This window comes from Anser cygnoides, chromosome 9 (assembly GCF_040182565.1).
Source record: "Anser cygnoides isolate HZ-2024a breed goose chromosome 9, Taihu_goose_T2T_genome, whole genome shotgun sequence".
Lineage (NCBI taxonomy): Eukaryota > Metazoa > Chordata > Aves > Anseriformes > Anatidae > Anser > Anser cygnoides.
The window spans coordinates 8342581-8363854 of NC_089881.1; the positions used below are offsets into that span (position 1 = coordinate 8342581).

Here is a 21274-nt window from a genome sequence, read left to right on the forward strand (position 1 = left end):
TTCATCATTGCTACTGATTTCTTTCTTTTGCATCTAGCTAAACATTTGAAGAATAACAGAGGTAGTTATGCAATATCTGCCCCTACCATGAATTTTAAATTCATTTATTTTGACCACGTGTAACTACAAGTTTACAGAATAACTGCCTCTAAACTATAATTTTGACCAGTCTCCCTGTCATGGAGCATGAGCAGCCCATCCTAACACCCTCGAGTGCATTCCTTGGAAGTGCGTTCAGGTACGGCTGGGGCAGTTAGCTGGGTCTGGGGGTGAAGTCCTGCGAAGCTTGCTTCAGTGTTTTTACCCAGCCCCCTCTCCTCAACATGAAGAGCTGATACATTATGTTGATGCCAAGCTAGAAAAAACAAAAAGCCTGTTCTCATTCCTGTGCATACTTACGTACCTAAATTAGGATGTCAAAGTTGTTCCTGAACATTTTGCTGCTGTTCTGAATTCCAGCCAGGACATTATACAAGTAAGTGTTGTGGACGCTGTCACAGCTTCCCAGGAAAAAAGGATACGTAGGCATGTTTGGACAGCTGTATAATCTTGTCAAATGTAGCTTCCCAAACTAATGTCTCAGGTAACTGCCCATTTCTTGACCTTCTGGTAAGTACAATTTGTGATGGTGGCTTTCAAGTCCTGGTGAAGCCAATGAGGTGCTGTAGCTCTATCAGAGGGAACGTTTTCTGGGTTACATATACAGAAGGTGGAGTTCCAGCGGAGAGAGGCACTCACAAATATTGGCTGAATGTACTCAGATGAAAAGAAAAAGGAAAAGTCCATTATTTTCTATCTAGTATTCAGCCTTACTCCCAGGAGGGCCAAATGAAACTGGAAAGGGGATCTGGAGCTTGAGGCGGTGTTTGGCCTATCCAACTTGTCATACTGAAACTGGAACCTTTGCTTCTAGAGGATAAGGGTATTTCTGGAGGGTGATTTTTGAGTGCTCAGTTTAGGAGTTCACTCCTACTGTAGCCTTCTAAGTTAGACAATGTGAATGCCCCCATGTATCAGGTATTTTTATGACTGGTATCTGACAAAACAAGATTGACTTCGGGACAGGGCGATACTGCCTGTTGCCTTTCCTGTCGGCTGCGTAACAGCTCCATGTACACAGAACGCTGCTGTTTCTCTGCAAGAGGACTGGACCTGATCACTCTGATGTGCAACGGGGTCTCTGACTTGTGCCTGCAGCTAAGGAGGTAAGTGCTGAGCAGCCGTGTACCCCTGCCTGCTGGCTTGGGGCTGCTGCTTCCAGTGTCTCTGTTGTTATTCATGGAAAATCTTGTTTTAGGCCAGAGCCACCCCCCTCAGCAGCTCCAGGTGATTATTAACTGGCTTTCCCCATCCACATAAGTCTCCTTTTGTATAGCCCATCTTCCAAGAGAGGGCTATTCCAAGGGGTGCCATGTGATGCCCACCACAGGGGATGGTCCCCAAGAAGTGTCTCTTGTTGAAACACCTGCAAAACCAGGGTGCTGCAGTGCATCCCAGAGCCTCAGCCTCACAACTGGTCTGCACTGGGAGGAAATGGGAGGATGCTGCAGAGCTGATATAACATGCAAGGTAGCGCTGCAACTAGACTGATTATACATGCTTATACGCGTCTGTTGTAGGCAGGTCACGTCAAAGGACAGGCTGGAGCAGGGTATGTTAGTCAAGCAGGAAGAGCATGTGGTCTATGGACTCTGTAGTTGCCAACACTTTAACTCCTTCAGTCTTCCTGAAACCTTAAGTGGGTGGGGATGAACAATCCAGAATCAGCTGTTCCCTTAAGATGGCTGAGAATATTTGCTCTGGGAATATTATCATTCATAGTGAATGTGGGACGTGTTTGTGCCAGCTCTAATTAACCATTCTTGCTAGCACAAAGATGTTCTCCAGTGGAAGCCAGGATGTTGTTCTATTCATTTGGATTAATTAATCTAAAAGGCCAACTATGTAATTTCATACTTGAGCTTTTAGATCTGTATTTGAGCTGAAATCATGTCATGCAATGATTGAAATACTCTCATAGTCTGACCAGGGAAGGAAGCTTCAAAACAGAGGACAACTGATCGGAGGATGTTGAAGAAAACCTCTCAAATTAAAATTCACTGTCTTCTAAAGAAATTTCCCTAGGATGTCACTCTGTTCTTCTATCCGTTATTCATGGAACAACTAATTTTTAGTCTTGCTGTTCTGCAGGTTTTGTTCACCTTTCTTTTAAGGAGGTAACAGCAAATAAAGGCTTTGGATCAGGCTTCAGCTACTTCTTACTGTTTTCAGATGGTGGTATTGCGATTGCCCCTGCTAGAACAAAAGTCACTCCACATGGGCTATTCTCCCTTCTCCATAAATTGGTGTATGTTAAAACTTAGAGAAGCAGACATGAGTTGACTTGCTTTGACACTGCGGATGCCTTCTGGAAACACCCTTGTCTCACACATGGCTCTGTTTTGGGTTTTGAGTGCTGAAAGCAGCAGCTTCAGTCAGTAATTTGTATGGCTTGGCTGAGTCCAGCGTGGTCTCCGAATGGACTCATTCCTTTCTAGGTCAAATATCTCTCAGCAGTACAGTCGACTGCTGCGTTGTTGTTAGACATTCCACAGATAAACAGTGGAGGTCACTGCAGCGTGCTTCTGTGTAACGTGCCTGAGCCCAGGATCCATGAAGCACAGGGAGGCCCATGGAGCAAGTTCTGCCTCCCTCCCTGTTTTGGTCACTCTGATCTGTGTAGGTGAGGACATGTCTCGTGGCCGCCTCTCGCTTCCACCCCGGGTGTGCGCAGGGATGCGGGGTGTTGGGGGGGAAGCGCAGGTGAATTGCCTGGTGACAGCACTCTGATGGGCGTTTGGCAATATTTGGAAAGAGGGTGTTTAAAACCAATGCCCATCTGCTTCCCTGAGGAAAATGAGCGCTACCGAAGCGCAGGCCCCTTTGAAACATGAGGCAGGTTTGCAGTAAGCGTTTCAGACTATCCCTCTCTGGGCTTTATAGCAGCTTTAAAAAAAAATTCAATTAAGATGTCACGAATATAAATGTTCTCTCTTCCTCCCCACCACAGTACTTTAGTGTTAGCCCATGAAATGGACCAGCAAATAGCAAACCAAACCACACTGCCTTTACAACAGCAGGTACCAAATAACAAGTCTGCTGGCTGAGGTGTTGAGTGGGGAGAGGAAGGCACGTCACTTCGGTAATGAGGTTTACAAAGGAAATGCACTTTGATTTCATTCAGTACTTTGGATGAAGTTGTTTAATTGCACTAAATGCACTAAAGGGTAAATATTTGGCATTAATCTCCTTGACAATTTGAACTCATTCAGCATGGAGCGTAGCTGTTTCTGCAATGCTGCCTCTCCCCAGAGCAGGACTTTGTGCTCGCCCATAGGAAATAACTGGGTCTTTAAATCTTCAGTTTGCTTTTTGCCCCCCAATTTTTCATTAGCCACAAGTGCTCAGCTATTTTTGCATAACTGGAAGAGCCAAGGAGCTGGGCTGAGGGCCGCAGAGCATCTGTACCACAACGTGTGGGGCCGCTTGCATAAATCAGCATGTCATTAGCACCCCAAACAGCCCCGGCACCGGCAGGTTTCCTGGTCGCCCTGCAGCCCGGCCATGGCGGCCATGCTGCAGGAAGGCAGGGGCTGGAGCCATGCGCCAGCCTCCCTGCGCTCCGATCCTCCTCACTCGTGGTTTTGAATCTGCCTGTGTAAATGTGCTGGTGCTCACCCAGGCATGAAGTAAGTGGGGAAGTTAAAAACAAGTAATTTAGTGCCAAAGGCTGCCTCCTTTCCTCACAGAAACACAGCTTTGTTGGGTGTGTTTTGTCACGGGAGCTGCAAGTGTTTCTGTGCAAAATCCTCCCGTGAGGATCCTTTAGAAAGTTTTAAAATTAATGCTGTTTATTCGTTTGTTTTTTGACTGAAACTATTCTTGAATTTTGCACATAGCTTTGGGGAGAAAGAAGAGAAATTCTTTGCTGTCCATATTTAAAAGAAACCCCCAGTCCACCATGTTGAGGTGTGGTCTGCCCGTGGCCTGTCCCTTGTAAGGGACCTGGGACTCCCTGTGGAGGCAAGATCCCAAATTCTGTGTTGTATTTAGGAAAGTATTTCAGAATTGTTCTTTTCTGGGGAGAGGATGATATGGCATTGCTGGTTTTCATGGATTTTTGTTGTTGTTGTTTTGAACAAACTGGCTATGGCAGAGGGCAGCACGAGGAGGAAGGGCTGATGCTGCAGTGTGCTTTCAGGGGGAGTACAGCACCACGCAGAGTGACATTTCTTTGCCATTTGTCACTGCTTCGTCACTTGCCACTGCTTTGTCATTTTCAAAAATGTGGTTGAAGCAGCAGCTTGCCCCAGTCCGAGTGAAATGCTGTGTGGCAGTGGGTGCTGGGCGTGACTTGCTGTGCTCTGATGTCAGTGGTGTAATTTGCAGTTTGTAGGAAAAAAAAAAAAAAAAAAAGCTGTCTTATGTCATCAGGGCTTAACATGGAAAAAACCTGCAAAGCCAGGAAGAGAAATACATAAAAAATGCATGATTTATTCAAAGCACTGTCACTGCATTTTGTCACTTGACATTTTCTCTCTGTGCCAGTTCAAGGGCAGGAGTTTTTCCCCACTGATTTACCAGTGCTTGCAGAAAGGCCGTGAATGCTCTCCTCCTCTGCGGCGGGTTGTACCAACCTCTGCGCCAGGCTGCTCGTCAGCTGGCCCTGGTCAGCCCCTGCAGCCACCACGGGGTGCTGCCTCAGCCCTCCACGGTTTCCCTCAACCAGCACTCGCCTGCACTGGGGCGAGGGTGCTGCTGCCAAGTTCTCCCAAAGCAGCTTTTCAGAGCTGGGCACCTGCCAAGGAGAACTGCTGTTATTTACTACTGCTATACTTTTTACCTCATTTCTCTTTTCTTCTTTCTTCTATTCTTTTTAAAATTTCTTTCTCCTCTAACAGTTTGGTAGCAGATGTTGAAAATCGTCCTCATCTGAACATATGACTAGGAGTTTAGTGACAAAAAGAAAGAGCAAATCTGACACTTGCTTTGGTTGCGTCTACCAGCTCCCACCTAGGGCTGCAAAAGCAAATCCCAAAACACCCAGAGGTTTTGTTTACAGTTTAAAGAGCAGCTGATGTCTCTTGAAAAAACCTTCAGCCCAAAAGGGTTCTGCTGCTTTATCTCTAACTTTCCTTTATTTCTCCTTCATTGTTCTTCCTAACAAATGCTATTTGCATGAAAACAAGACCTTTTGTTTCTCAAGAGGTGATCCACCTCTACTACTTATTCCTCATTTGAACATTGACCATTAGAGTCTACCCATGGAGTGCAACTGGGTATTCAGTCAGACCCTCACAGACTCTAATCCTCTGGGATACTGGTTGCATTTCCACGGCTACTGATCATGATATAGAAAAGGGGTATGAACTTCAGGTGGATTAAGTATGCAGCAGAAGTTGAGGGAGCATGGTTGTAATGAGAGTGGGGTGCACTAATACAGAGAATATAAGTTTTATCAGTGAATTACCTGTCTAACAGAGATGTTGCCCCAGCATCTCTCCAAGAGGGCAAACGTAGCTGTTTAAGAACTAAAATTTGCCCGTGCTGTTTGCAGCCATGTTTGCAACCCTGCTTCTTCCCAGGAAGCTGTGAATTGTGGAGCCATGGATGCTGGATCTGCTGCCTGTTCGCTCCAGGAGGCTGCCCGCTGGAGAATGTTTGCCACGTTCTACAGGCTTGCAGTGCCTCTTCTCCATCTCATTGAAACTGGGAAACTTGCCTGTTGATACTTCGCTCTGACTTCATTAACAATCAAAACGTTGCAAGACTTCTAGGTGCACTCAAGCTGATCTGCAAAGTTCTTCCATCCTCCCAGCTCCTTCAGGATGACCTTCAAGCTTTGCTGCTTTGACGTTTTTTTATTTATCTAAGAAAATAATTTGTACCGTGGACAGTTTTGCCAAAACTTTGGTAAGTGAATGTGACCTACATGGTTCTGTTTGTATCTGTGCTTAAAGGACATGTAAACACTAGGTATGAGCTGGACCATAGACCTAATGTGACTTGTAAGAATGTTGAAAATAAGGTTCTTGTGTGTATGCAGCTGAGTTCTGGAAAAACAACCACTTCATTTGATGCAAACAAAATACTTCTTGTTTAGCATGATTGTTTAGTATGGAGACTGGCTGCCTTGTGCAAGTTGGACAAGCTGGTAGACTAAATGTCCAAATATTTACCCACAGGATCAGATTTTTGATAGTCAAAAAACAGGAGTGAGATTTGGGACAACTTTTAAAGATGGTTTTTAATAGACATATGTGGGGATCCCAAGGCAAGTGACCCAGGCTGATTTAAGAGAGCAAAACCACATAATAGCATGAAATATAATAAGTGTGAATGCTGGGATTATGTCCCGGAATGAAGTCTAGGATAAGATTCAGTGCTACTGCTTGATTTCTGCCATGTTGTTCCAAAACAACCTAACATTATTTCTGTCTCTCTATTTTTAGTTGCAAAAGTTGGGGGGGTATTAAACGTCTCACTGTTGTTGCTGAGTATAGAGCTAAATTTTGTCTTGCAGTTATTGCATGGAGTGGTTTATGAAGCAAATGGCATTCCAGCCCATTACATTACCTCAACCTACTCCTCTTAACATGTTTTGTTTGTTTGTTGGTTTGAATCAAAAAGAATCACAAGGCAAAGTGTGTCAGACTGATTTAAATTGTACGACCTAGTTCCTTTCTTACGATTTTTGCATTATTTTCTGTCATTGATCTGGATGCTCTCACTGGTGAAATAAGAGACTGTCAGCAGCTTCCCTGCAGTCCTGGCTGGGGCAGACCCAACCCTTTCTAAGTGGCAGTGGTGGGGACAAGGGCACGGAGCAGCTGGGACGTATGTCGTAGGATGTGCATGCACGATGCACTCTGGCTGTTGCTCAAGGAGGGGAGACTGCTTAGATTCCCCAGTAGGTCTGTGCCTGCTGGGTAGCTGCAGGCAGGAGTGGCTGCAAGAGCCTGAGCTCAGAGTGAGAAAACATATTTCAGAGATCAGCCTTTCTTTTGTCTTCTCACTACTCGTATAAAATGGTCCACATAAACATATTCATTATTAATAACAAGTTATTTCACTCTTCATGAGGGAAACCTATCTGCAGGGGTTTATAGCCTCTCTAAACTTGTTCTGTTGAAAGTCCTGTTCAATTATTTCTTCCCCTCTTCCAGCTGTGATGTTTTTGAGCCACTGCACTTCCTATTGTCACGAATAAAGTCGGACTTGTCTGCCATCTGCAACTTCTCGTGCTTTTCTAAGCTCCTCTTTAAACTACATAAAGCTATTTCAAATAGTGTCCTTCGTTGTCTCAGTTACTGTGGCTGGCCGAGTGGGACCAGGTTAGGTGCTACTCTCTGGGAGATGGCTTTACTTGTAGTCCCAAAGTTAACACTTAACAGGGAATGGTCAGATTTGCATTGATGCACTCTGAAGTGCAATCTAAAATGGATTTCCTGGGTTTGCAATGCTTAGTTTTGGATTAACAATCAACTGCCATGTTTATAGCTTTAAAATGCTGATATTTGCTCTCAGGTATAATCCCAGCTTAATGCCTTTTTTGTCTTGGAATAGAGAGAAGGATTAAAAGGAATTTGTAGCATATAGTAGATGAGATGTTTTATGTCCTTTGATGTCTGTTAATGGCACTGATTCAGCTTTTCGTCATGGGAAACATTTGTGATTCTTCATAGAGTTTTGAGTGTATTGATATCCCAGAGCAGTTGTTTTGTCACGTTAGAACATGTGTTAAATGTCATTCTTGTGGAGTGACAGTGTATAAAAATTGGAATAAGAGGAATAATTGAGATGCTTTGAAGGATCGACAGGGAAGTAGTAGGTGTGCTTTGCCTTCTGTAGTAGCTAAAAGGCACCTATTCATTGGAGTTTGTTGCCAGAGGTTTCTCAGCGAGCAAACTCAGTGGAGGGAAAAGTCTTTGCTGTTCTAGAGAATTCAGTGCCTCTAAATTCTGGAGTTGAAGAAAGAGACATGTAAAAGGGAAGAAAGGATTAAGACACTGAGAAGACACCAAGCTGAGTGGTGCAGTCAATACAGCAGAAGGAAGGGATGCCACGCAATCCCTTCCTGGACAAGCTTGAGAAGTGGACCCACGTGAACCTAATGAGGTTCAACAAGTATAAATGCAGGGTGCTGCACCTGGGCCGGGGCAATCTCAGCCATGAGGACTGAGAGCTTCCCCCAGAGAGCTGGGGCTGTTCAGCCTGGAGAAGAGAAGGTTCTGGGGTGACCTCATTGCAGCTTTTGAATACTTAAAGGGGGCTTATAAAAAAGATGGAGAGCAACTTTGCTTGGGCAGGTAATGACAGGACAAGGGGGGATGGGTTTAAACTAAAAGAGGGGAGTTTTAGATGAGATGTTAGGAGGAAAATCTTCACTCAGAGGGTGGTGAGGCACTGGAACAGGTTGCCCAGAGAAGCTGTGGATGCCCCATCCCTGGAGGTGTTCAGGGCCAGGTAAGATGAGGCCCTGAGGATCCTGGTCTAGTGGGTGGCATCCCTGCCACTGGCAGGGGGGTTGGAACAGGGCGATCTTTGGGGTCCCTTCCAACTTACGCAATTCTATGATTCTGTGATAAGACAGGGCTGAGTAAGGCAGGCTGCTGCACTCAGTTGCATTGTAGTTTGCACACTGGCCAGTTGCAAATCCAGGAGCAAGCTGCAGGGATCACGTTTGAGAGGCAGAGCATCCTCCCACTGAAACCAGGCACGGCCAGGCTTCTGTGTGTCTCTGTCTCCATCATGGCAAAGTCAGCAATGGGAGTGCTCCTGTCACTGTGTCATGGCACTTAGGACATTACTGTGTCTTCATGGGACTTCTATCTCATGGCATCACTACCACCAGTGAATGCGGTTGATGTAGACAGCACACACACAGCTTTGCTATGTAGGGAAGTAACTGTGGAGTGAGGTGGGGCGTGATTTCTGCCTGTGCTCTTTTGTGCTATTTTGTTTTCAAAGCAAAATTAGCTATTTCACACTTTTCGTCTGAGAGAGGGTTTTCTCAGGTGCCTTCTCCCTAGCATCTACTGTGCTGTATGTACATCTTTTTCTCATGGTGATTTCTTTCTGCTGAGAAATCAGAGGACAATTTTGACCCACCTCATTGCCAACAGAAATGTTAAAACCTCTTAGAGAGGAGTGTATGCATGCAAAACTTTCTGACCACAGATGTGTCATTGCTCATGGCAAATATTTTGTTCCTTTCACTGTATGTGGATAAATCACAAAAAGCAGTAGTGAAATCTGTAGGGCATACTGCATGCCTGGAATCTGGGCTGATCCTTTCTTTTTGGGAGATAAAATTTTTGGCTGGGATTTTCTTGCTTATGTGCAAATATTGGTGTTTTTCTAATAAATCTTTTTCTTTCCTAACCAAAACAGATACTTTCTGAGCCTGAAGCACAAGCTAATAGCTGTATTATAAGGAAAGTTTAGAAGGCAGAGGACAGATGCCCAGGGCTGGTAGACACCTAAGTTAAAGCCTGACTTCTTTCCCAGATGAGTAAGGCTGCAGGAGATAGGACATTTTGCTCATTTAAGTATGAAATATCAAATCTGCTGAAACACAGTGTCCAGTCTCTTAGTGAGACATGCAAATGAGTGAGTAAGAAAGTTACTCATGCATAAACCCTATGAATGTCTGCAAGACAGGTGTCCCAGCAAGAAATCTGGAAGCCTCAAACTGTGTTTTGTGAAAGGCCTCTCGAAACAACTGGCCTGCAAAATTATATGTAAGCAGGAATTGTACTGACCTCTGTAGGTACATCTGGGTGATAATATTAGGAAAGGGAAGCACTTATTTCGATTAAGACAAATACTGAAATAAGAGAAGACAGGTGGGAGCTGTCAGCTCCATGTCCGGGTGGAAGAGGCGTGAGGCAGCCCGCCAGGCGAGGTGGGCCCTGAATGCACCGAGTGCCCAGGCGTGCTGCGGGTGGGCGCTGAGACCTGCTGCCTTGCCACAGCAGGATTCGTCCCAGCTTACCAGGTGCTTCCTTCCAGCTTGAATTCCAGGGATTTGGGCAAAGTCCCTCCGCAGAGCAGCTTCACCTGCCCATCCCGCGACCCGCTATGCTTTCAGTGCTGGTTTAAGCCCTTCCCCTTTCACTGTCCGAACGCAGAATGAAGTGCAAGTGGGGATAAAAAACGCTGTGCAACAGGACTCCCTCCCCCACTCTCATTCTTTCTAAATAAACTGACTTGATTTTTGGCGAAGAACTGTATATGTTAGGAATAAATCCTCAGTTCTTAGGGTTGAATCAATTCCAAACAAATCCTGGATTTTGCACTCTTGTTCCCTCAGATAAATCATTAGCAGTATTCTGGAAAGCCTGTGATGGCTTTAAATTGCAGGTTTTCAGATTTTTTTCCTTTTATTTCTTAGCACTGTATGTCTTCAATATTCTGCTGGTGCAAATGGAAGTCTCTGCAGATTTCTCACCAGATACCCAGTGTCATGATTTGGATATGAAGCTCTACCAATGAATAAGCTGTTACAGCTACCTACCATAGCAAAGGGAAAGGATCAGAGCATACCTGATTTGAGTTGGAAAGGGATTGTTCAGAGGCCTGGAAGATCCAGTTGAGACCTTTAGAATGGAAAATGTTGCCTTTGCAGAATTATAATTTTCCCCCAGAAATCTAGAATGGAAGTCGTCACCTTGCCCTGGTAGTCACTGCTTCCGCAGAGCTGGTAGGGGCACTGTGAGTCATGTGCAGAGGCAGGGAACCCAGGCAGTGGCTGGCTCTGTACTGTCTGTGGGGAGACAACAGCTCTTCCATTCCTCTTTATTTCAGGGGGAAAAAAATCAATACAGAAACCAATAGGATGGGGCTTGGGAGAAGAAGAAATGCCACAAGCACTTTTAACTTGTCCATACACTTTCAACTATTCTTAATTTGTTCAAAATCTCTTCCGTGCCAAAATCTCTTTCTGGCCAGGAAGCCAAAAATTTCTAAATTCAATATTAATCTGTGTTGTCCACCAGCACTTTAAGTGAAATTACCATTAAAGTTACTTTGTGATCTGTGGGACCAAGAACAACAAATGAATAGGGGCAGGCATAGCAGGAAATGGGGGAAAAAAAAAAGCTGATCAACAGAGGAAGCATAAAACTACAGGTCAGTTTTTAGTGTCATTTACAGCAGTGTAAGCCCAAAGTAATGTCAGTAAAACTAATAGAGCTGCCTCAGGCTATAGAAATGCAATTGAAATTGTTTTCCTCATATACTTTGGCATTTTCTACCTTGTGAGGTGCTGAAAAAATCTCTGTTCTTGTGTTCAGTCATTATCAGTTAAATTGGAGGACCTCTTGGCATAGCCCACTGATTTTCTTCTATTTCTGAACACTATTTTCTTCTATTATTTGCTTACTCTTCTTCTAAAAGGAGTCTGAAATTTCAGTAGTAAAACCTTTTTGTCCATTGAAGTGCAGTTTGTTAAGGGGTAAGTTATGAACACAAAGGTGATGAGGATTCAGTATCTGCTAGCAGGGAAGCTAGCCAGAGTTTCTGAATTTACTGGGGTAGTCAAGGGAAGTGGAAAGTATTATGGAGAGAGACTTGCTGCAGTATCCTGGTTGGTTTTATTTTCATGCACTTGGACGTAACGAGGACATGTACCCTCAGAAGCATGACTTGCATGCTGAACATCAAAAAGATGCTCACGCTTATGTCTATGTCAGATTCATGTTTCTCTGCTCAGCAACTGGATTTCTTTGGTGCGGTCTCACACATAGATGCATCAACTTCAGAATATTTCACTTCTACACACTGGGGTCTCCCCATACAAAGGTGGCAGCTCAGGAAAGAAATCAACACACGGTTTGTGCATAGTCCTTCTCACAAGCGTACAGAGAAAAGACAGCTCTAAGGCTGGGATTTATAGCCCTGCCTAGAAGATATATTGCAAGGATCCAGCACAATGTGAGTATGAAAACTAATTGCTTTGGTTGTCATCATCCTCGTCCCTTGGGAAGGGGGCTGTTGGCTCCCGGAGTAGCACTAGGGGCAGCAGTAGTAGCTGCCTCTCTCAGGCTGGGAGCACGTTGTCATTTGGTTTATCTGGATGCCTGTGAGCACTGATAAGAGGTAACTGACTGATGTGTGAGGCAACTGTCAGTGGATTATTTTTTATTGCCTTATTTGATTGGGAAGTGGTAGTGCTTAGCTTCCTCTGAGGTCTGAAAGGTTGCTTTCCCCTGGGGTGCAATGGTGCAGGCTGCTGCTCTGGGGATCAGAGCTACTCTTATCTTACTCCCCAGCAAAGTGGGGGTTGTTTCTTCAGATTCATGTGTTTGCTGCTACGCTGGGCTCAGGCTTTTTATTGCGTGCTCTTGTTTGGTTTGGCTCTGTTCATGAAACTAGTTTTGTAGCCAAGCAGGAAGGAACAAATATGTGAAAAGTCTGCAAGGAGAGGAGCTGGTGAGGAAATCTGGAACTGGGATAGTCTCTAAATCTGGGCTACCTGGGACTTGGGGTCATTGCAATATCAGTCAGAAGTGCAAAGTGGTGGAGGCAGGGTTTGTATAAAAAGGACTGCACTTTGTGCAGCAAGTCAGCCATTGGAAGAACAGCACGGAGGTCTTGCTGTGCCCATGTTAACCTAAAGCTGCCTTTGGATTTAGAGTTACGATCACATTTTTTAAATAACATGCAAATCTAAAACTGGCATGCGTATGTGTGTGTGAATGTAAGCATATGTCATCGGGGCAGGAGAGGCAACAGAATTTAGTTGGCAGCCTTTTGCCATAAACTCTGTATCTCTGTTTTTTTGCAACCCAAGTCTGTAGTTACTGAAGGCTTGTGGGGATTGCAGGTGTGGTGTGGACAGGGAGGGTGAAAAATGCCACCATGTACAAGACAACACTTCCCTCCCCCAACCCCCCCCAAATAAAGAGGAATCAAATCCAAAGTGATATGCGTAACCATTTATGGGAAAAAAATCCATTTCTGTTTTCCAGAAATGCCAACATAAAACATTGTGGATGGGAAGGAAATAAGTTAGGAGCAGCCTCCTGGGAATGGAGTTCATTCTGTCTTTTTTTGTGTGTGTGTGAAATATTTTCAGATTTGAATATTTAAATAATTTAGATAAGTAGTTCAGGATCCTGTTGTTTTCGTGAAAGCATCTCCAAATGTAGCATGTGGATCAAGCTTTTTTCTGGCTGTTCTTTCACTCTTTTGTAATGGGCTTTCCAAGGACTCCTTTAAAACAAAATAATAACAGACCCCATCCAGACAGCAGTTCAAGTTTGCCCAGCAAAGGGTGATTTGAAGGATGTCTCGTAGCTTTGGCTGAGAAGCCATGTGCATGATGCCATTTTTCACCAAAAAGTACAGGAAGAATGTCACATGGTAAGGTGTGAAACAGACCAAAAACGTGATGAAGTTTGCCACTACTATCTTCTCTGCTCTGGTGGCATACGTCTGGGGGTTGTCTGGTTTCCTGCGCTTTCTCAGACATCTGACGATCTGAACGGTGCAGAAGGCCATGGCTGTCATGCTGCCAAAGAAGGTGGTCTCCAGGGCGCTGAACAGGGCTGTGTTTTCCCATGTGCTTTTGGAGAAGTTATGGAAGCAGGATGAGATGTTGTGGCCCTCGTCATGCAATTGGAAAGTAGAGACAGTTCCAGCTGAGACCCCCAGGCAGATGACAGCGCAGACCACAGCAGCTTTCTTGGTGGATCGCAGGGTGGGAGCCGTGAAAGGGTGCCCGATAGCAATGTAGCGATCTATGCAGATGCAGAGGGAGATGAGGATGCTGCCATACATGTTTACAAAGTAAAGACTCTCCAAGATGGAGCAAAACACAGACCCCAATTCCCACGTGTTTGGATGGTGATAGGAAATGATTTTAAATGGAAGAGTGAACAGCAGCAAAGTATCCAGGAAGATGAGGGCTATCATGTAGACTGTAGATTCTGACAGCTTTTTAGCCTTAAAAAACAGGAACGACAATGCCATCACATTGAACAGCAATCCCAGGGTAAACGTGGGAGTGTACATGATCAGCTGGAACAGTTCTACTTCGGGGCTGATGTTGTTGGTACTGTTGTGATTCGTATCTCCAGGCATACTGCAAGAGAAGAAAATCACCTTCACCACAAGGAAGAACGAAGATCGCATTTAAGACCTGGTACAAAGGCCAATGAGGTCTGTAGGTGTCCACAGACCTGGAGATGCTTTTTCATCTCGGGCTTGTGCGTGCTGAATTGCAGCTCCCAGTAACATGGAGTTACTGTGCCCAAGGGATCTTAGAGCAAGGTTGCACCTCAAGGAGGAGCAAGGCTTTCTGGGGTCCAAGCCCTGCTTGCACTACTACCCACTACCCTGAACTAGGCTAGGCAGAGTATGGAGGTGTCTGCACCATCCCCATGGAATGGTGTGATCCCTGTGCAAACACTGGGCACCAGCCCCTCCTTTCAGGATTACATGAACTAAAGAAATGGAGGCAATTAGCCACATCAGGTTTCTGGGATCAAGCTATCACAAGAGACCTTGGGGAGCCAAGAGCACAAGGGTTCCTCGTATTTATTAATGTGAAGAACTCAAACAGTTATAGTCTTCAGAAGAAAAATGAGACTTAAGAACCCAAGCATTTGTTTAAATCAGCCAGACTTACCACAGCTGATAAACTGCTGTCTGCTGAAATAGAGGTGGCAGCAAAAGTGCAGAGATTTCCCCTCCTCCACAAAGAGGGGACTAAAAATGTTGAGGCAGACACAGCTGAGCAGGGGTCACGAAGTAATTCTCTCTTTTAGAGGAAGGGTGCTGGTTTGACCCTGCCCTCAGACTCTCCTGATAAGGACCAGGAAGGCTCTCATTGGTTTCTGCAGTCCTGGTCTCTGCTAGAATCACTTACAAATGCAAATACAAGGGAATACCTGGTTCTTTGTTAGACATTTCTTTCACAGCAAATGTAACCTGTAAATAAATCCTTTTAAAGATCTTTCTGCTAGTGCTCAGAAATCACCTTCATCTGGTGCTCCGTAGCTGTTATTACTTTGACATGGTGCCTTTCCTACAGGAGTTACTGATCTTGATGTTGTTTTATTTCAGGTTGGGAAACCTGTCATCAGTTGTGCAGTAAAAGCTCCTGTTCTGCAGATCAAGTCACTTCCTTGATATTTCAGAGGTAAGCTCCCCTGTGCTCTGCTTTAAGAGAAAGATCAGCATAAAGAAAATGCAATTCTTGGATAAAAACTAGCAATTAGAAAGCAAGGGAAGGTTGGCAGTTTGCTCCTTGAGGACACACAGATGCCAAGTTATATGATTCTGTAAGTTTGCTAGTTTATGCTACAGAAATGAGAAAGCCAGTCCCAGAAACCCAGCCTGATGAGGAGAACAGGCTGCTGGCAGGGCTGCAGGTGCAGCAAAGCACACCTCTGCTGGGGTCAGGCGCAGGGGTCCGCAGGCTGTGTGTTGCTGCAGCAGGCGCAGGGTTTGTTCAGGCTGCCTGCCCAGGTGTGCAGCCCCACCTGGCAGTGCTGCGGGCTGTGTAAAGCACTTCGTGGCCTCCTTCGTGGCAGAGCACCACTGCCCGTAAAGCATGGGGGGACGTGGCTCAGAGGGGCAGCAGCCCCGTCAGTAGCGCCTGCTCTGCCGCCGTCTGCGAGGGACTGAGGGAAGTTTGAGGGGAAATGAAGAAAATCCCTTGCCCAAATAAAAAAGGACAGGAAAGCCTGCGCTTGGGGGAATCTGGGTGGCTGGAAGGGAGAAGCATCCCCGGTGATGTTCAGTGCCTGGGAGTTCAGCCCTCCTGCAGCCTTGAGGCTTGGGGTTTTGTTGGGAGCTGTGTTGGGTCACTGAGCCTTCAGATTCAGGTGGGGTTATGCTGGCAGCCTGTGCTGCACTGTGCGGAAGGGTGGCCTGGGCTCACCGACACAGTGTGCTGCTCTCCCTGTGGAGATCCCACCCCTCATGTGAAGGCCTTTTAATGCTGGGGAGGGGGGGAACCCACTACTGAGAGCCGAAGGGATGAAAAGATAATTAAGGAATTCCTGAAAAGTTATAAACATCAACAAAGGCCCTTACTTCACTGCCCCTGTAGGAGATTACATTAGTCCTTTTTTTCCTTCATTCCTTTCATTTCAGCTTCTTACCAAGGTTTTTACTTGAGAAAAAATTAGTTACGATAAAAAGGCATTTCATAGCCTGTCATGTTGGTTTCTAAACAAAAGAAGGAAATGTCAAAGGGTAGCTATGTTCATTCTTAAAAAAAAAAAAAAAAAAGTTAATATGCTATAAGGAAACCAAATTATGTAAAATATGTTTTGTTTTCAGATCTTGTAGCAAGAAGAAGAAAAGAAAGCTTCTAAGGTACGGTTTCCTTACAATGAAATATTATCTCTGGTCATCTTACCTTTGGGCTTTCTCTAGCACTGTAGCGCTGTTCCTGGACTTTTTCTCCTTCTTGGCTTGTAGTATTCTTGAGTCTCGTGTTTTCTTTGAAGGCTGCAGAGTGAGCTGCATGCAAAGTGACAGTCAGTGCTGATGTTAGAAGGCATGAAGAGCTGCTGCTTTTCGTGTCATCGCACTTCCATTACAGCAATGGTTTCCCCACGCTGGCTGCACATACGCGCTATGTACGTAGTGTGTCACACGCAGCTCATTTAAGGATGTAAACAGATTGCTTTGCGGGGCTCGCGTCTCTCTGAGTCACCCATTCAGAACAGTTTCTGGTAACAGAGAAAGGAATTCTGGCCCTGCAGACCTTTGTGATTTTTTTTTTCTACAAACAGGATTTTAGGGGTTGTATGTAACATCTGTGAGTAGAGTGTTAGCTGTTGAAACGTTTGTGCTTTAAGCTGAACCCTGAGCTATTGCTGTCAATTTCTCTTACTTTTCACGATACCGGAACGGAAAAAGAGATTCTCTATTTTCAGTGGTGATTTGATATGTTCATTTTCAATTGGTGTTTAAGAAGAAGAAAAAAAAAAAACAGTTACTCTTAAATCTGTTTATACTACTAGCAGGGAATGTACCTACGGAGAGTGTCAGGTGCTGCTTTTGTTCAGGGGCAACAGGAAAAAGATTTTTTTTTGCCCGTTGCATGCATTTTTGCAATCTTCTTACCGAAGATGGAAAGAAGGGCTAAGGAAGTGATTTTGCTTGATCTTCTGCCTATCCCTTAAATATCAAAACCAAGGATAGTCTTGGCTGAATAAAAACTGTGCATCTGTTGGGGAAGAGGGGAAAAAAATAGTACCTTGGGGTTTCTGTGTGGTATTTTAGTTGATGTGACTCAAGGTTAAAAAAAAAAAAAGGGGGGGAGGGCGGCGGTGGTGAAAAATAACTCATCTTGTCCTCAACTAGGTTTCACTTCTATTAATCCCATTGTGGTCTTGTAACACTGCATTTTGGATATTTAAAAATAATCCACAGGCAGACACCACTACCGTGAGGAGGCATCAGGGGCCTGAGGCAGCCTTGCTGTGAGCATGGGACGGGAGCCTGGCCATCACAGACCAGTTTGTGCTCCTGCCCGTCCTGTGTTCGCAAATGCCAGTCCTTACGGCCACCGGTGCTTATAGAGTGTGTTCTTTTCCCCCGTTGCATGCATTTCCCCTCATGTACTTGAGGTTTTCTGTTCTCTCTCATATTCCCTTTGATATGTATGTTCTCATGCTACCTAAGTGCTGCTTGCCTCTCCAGAGACTGCCCAGAAGCACATATGCTTGGCCAAAAGCCTTGTGTGGCTGCATGTCTGGAGAAAGATGCTTTGGAAAGGGGAGGATGAGGAAGCAGCAACGCCACGGTCGTTCTTGGCACACCACAATCCAGCCAGTACCAAGGGCCAGGATGTTTTTTTTTTTCTTTTTTCTTTTTTACCTCCTTTCTTCTCTCCAGCGAACATCCTGGGAAGCTTTCTAGGGAGGATTCTGAGAAAGAATGGCCAGGACAGCATGCGGGTGGTACCAATGCACATGGATGAGGTATGAAGGCTCCTCTCCATTTTCTCCCTTCAAAACTGAGAGTGGAAAAAAGTTATGCTGAGGGTTGGTGGCAAGGGGGAAATGAAATAGTGTGAGTAATGTACAGAAAGGTTGGGATAGTCCATGAAGGACTCTCAGGCTGTTGATGAAAAACATAACTTGTGATGCGGGGCTGAGGAAGCTGTGGGCCGGCAAGGTACCTTCCGTTTCTCACCATAGGCCCTCCTCTGTGCTCATGGGCTGTGACTCTTCGGTAGGACCTCAAGACCAAGTGTGCCAACTCCCTTCTTGCAGACTGGTTTGCTGCATGGTGGGGAGAAGAGGGCTGCAGCCTGCAAGCTCTGTTCTTGGCACCTCTTTGCATGTCACTGATGACACCACCAGTGAGCAAAGCACCACCTGATGCTGAATGTGCCACCTTGTTCCTTTTTCCTGAAGAAGGAGTCGTTTCACACGTGTTTTTGACTTGCCTTGATGACTTTGCCATATCTCCACGGATTCCGCTCATACCTCTCCCCTTCAGGCCGTGCAGGTGGCCCTGGTGAAGCCCTGCTGGTTCCCTGCGCTCGCCCTTGGGGCCAGCTTTCCCCTTGCAGTGCTGAGCTATGCCAGCCATCCCGAGGTGCTGCTGGCCAGCTGCTGGCCTCAGGCACCGGACTGCACCACAGGCAGCACGGCCGTGGTCGTGGGTCTTCAGCCGGTGGTCCTGGCTCTCAGGGAGGATGTCAGTATGGCGCTGGAGCTGCTGAGATGCTTCCAGTCCGGGAGCCAAATCAGTAACAGTTGCACAACACAGGATTGTGCAGTGGAGACATGGTGTTTTTCTGTTAATTCAAATCAGAGTCTAATCAGTGAGAAAAATAATTGTTCTGCTTGAGAAGAGAGAGGATCCACTGCTGTGGTCCCCTTGCTTTCCTCCTTGATTTCCCTCAGATGCCCTTCAACATCTTTTCCAATTTTCAGTTTCTTTCACCTCCCCCTGTCCTCCCATGTCCCCAGGCCCCTGGATTTTCTGTTCTTTGGAAGGGCTGTGCTGGGGAGGCAGCTTCAGGAGCCAGCCAGGAGGGAACAGCAGCAGGCTGGTAGACAGAGGCCACAAGAGAGCAATGTGCAGAGCCTTAGGATGGTCCTGTGGAAGCTTTTACTGCAAGAGAGTGTGTGGCTAGGATTGCCACGAGGGGCTGAGAGCCTGCCTGACCTCCTTGGTCCTGCCATGAGGCCTTGTTGGGTGGCACCCAGGAACAACAACCTCTCCCTCCATCCCCCCTGGGACCAGGAGGCTTTTGGAATTTGTTCCTACCCGTCCTGAGACACGGCCCACATCCTGACCTCGGGCCACAGCATCCCCCCGGGAGTGCCTGAAACCTCCGGCGGAGCCAGGGCCCGAAGTACACCGTTCCCTACAAGCAGGCTGTGCAGAGCCATTTGTTATTGAGTTGCTCCCTCTCGTGGTTGCAGCGGAAATTAGAAACGTGGCTTCAGTCCTGTGCCGTCTCAGCCTCCGTGTTTGATCACAAGGAGGAACGGTTTATCCCATAGCTCAGGCAGCTTATCTCACAACTACCCCCACCAGCCAAGCACTGGGCTCTCCTCATTCACCAACCTTTGTGTTTGCTCCACTGCCCACACTGTGCATGGCCCAGGAGTGAAGAGCACGGGGAGAGCCGAATGCTTGGCCCTTGGTGGTGAGCAGAGAGGGCAGGAGCACAAAAACAGATGAAATGGAGGTTTCTTGAAGAGGTGACCCTAAGCGTTGCCCACCGGTGGCTGGTGAGGGCAGAAAGCTGCTGTGCTCGCAGAGGTCTGCCCCAGGTGCTGGCCTCCTCACCAGCCTACGGAGGAACCTGCAAACTGGCTGTGCAGCAGGACCACGGGTGTCTCGATGAGAAGGGTCCTTCGATGGTGGAGGAGCCAAACCTGCTGCCTGGGAGAGCAGCTGAGCTGATCTCTCGCTTTGAGCTCTGGCATGTTTAGTGGTGAGGTGATCTAGTATTTGTTGGGATGGATGGCTCGATTTCAGCAGAGATATCGGCTGGGAATGCTCCTGTGGGACTCCCGAGGACATGTCAGCAGGGAGGGGTGTTTTCTGCCTCAGTGCTCTGAGACTGGTGAAGCTTGAAACCAGTGGAATCTGAATAAACTGAAAGGAAAACAAACATTTTTCCTCAGTCTTCTACGTTCTGATGAAACGCCCAGGCAGCTCAGGAGTTCCGCTACATGCTTGTTCTGCCAGCTCTGCAGCCGCAGCACCAGCTGGTGCCAGCGTGGCGGAGGTCTGCCTGTCCTGATGCTGCTTTTGCACCTTTGGGTGCTCTCCTGCTCGGCAGAGCAGGCGCCCAGGCAGCGCTGGCACACCCCAGCTGAGGGCCCCGCTCACCATAGCACGGACTACGCCTCTTTCCAGCCTAATGACTGAGTCATTTTGGCACTTCAAAGGTAATTTGCTATTTTTTTTCCTGCTCAAACCATTAGCTACATTTGTCTTCAAGTCATATTTACCTTTGAAACTCCTGAAACAGCACTTTCTTTCGTAACTCAACTATTTCCCAGCACATGATACAAACCTCCAGCTCGTAAAACTCCTGCCCCTGGCCTGACAAAGGCAAGCGCTTCAGCTGTAATTTTGCAAGGTGGGAAAAAGTCTGTTACTGAAGATGATCAAGATTTCATTTTGTTTTCTCAGAGAGCCAAAGTGCGCATACCGCTCTAGGAAGGTAGCTGCATAATGAGCATCCTTTCCAAAAGGTGCCTGTACACATTTTGAGCCAGCTGAGCTGCTCGTATAGCAAGGGACTGCGTCCCACCAGTGTACAGCCTGTGGGGACCAGGAGAGTCTCAGTCAGCCCCCACGTGACATTTGTTCTCAATGGGAAAGGTCACTTTTCCACGCCTCATTTCTGGGGCCTGTGAAATAACACAGCGTGTGTGTGTGTGGAGTGTGAGAAATTGTTACTGCAGCCTGAAGGTCACTGAAAGTCATTGTGAGAAAATAGTTAACTGAGCAAGAACCTGAGAGTCATTTTAGGCAAGAGAAAAAATGCTTCTGGTAGGGCGTCCTGTCTTTGGCTGAAGCCAGCAGCAGTGGATATTTAGGGGAAGAACATAAGAAACTGGGATCCTACAGCTGACAGCACTTCCAGCAGTAAGCAGCTTAAAAAATAAGGAAAGGGTGGTCATAAAGGCTCCCTCAGATAGGTTCTGCTAGTGATTTTCTTCTTCCCATTTCCCATAGTGTTTTTCTGCTGAGGTCTTTTAGATCCATGCTGTGCATTTAACCTGTGTATATT

At 46.3% G+C, this 21274-nt stretch overlaps 1 protein-coding gene and 1 long non-coding RNA gene across 2 annotated transcripts; one reads left to right on the top strand and one right to left on the bottom strand.

Annotated features, from left to right (window-relative positions):
- Positions 1-12965: 12965 nt before the first annotated feature.
- On the bottom strand, positions 12966-16624 carry LOC106040279 (lysophosphatidic acid receptor 6-like). Its single transcript, XM_013188045.3, has 2 exons — positions 16415-16624; positions 12966-14128 (listed from the first exon to the last, which is right to left on the bottom strand). The coding sequence occupies exons 1-2, from the start codon at positions 16522-16524 to the stop codon at positions 13153-13155; spliced, it is 1086 nt and encodes a 361-aa protein (XP_013043499.3). The 5' UTR covers positions 16525-16624; the 3' UTR covers positions 12966-13152.
- On the top strand, positions 14144-18808 carry LOC136791436 (uncharacterized). Its single transcript, XR_010833523.1, has 3 exons — positions 14144-15187; positions 16336-16371; positions 17902-18808. It is a non-coding gene; the product is annotated as an uncharacterized lncRNA (long non-coding RNA).
- The last annotated feature ends 2466 nt before the right edge of the window (positions 18809-21274 follow it).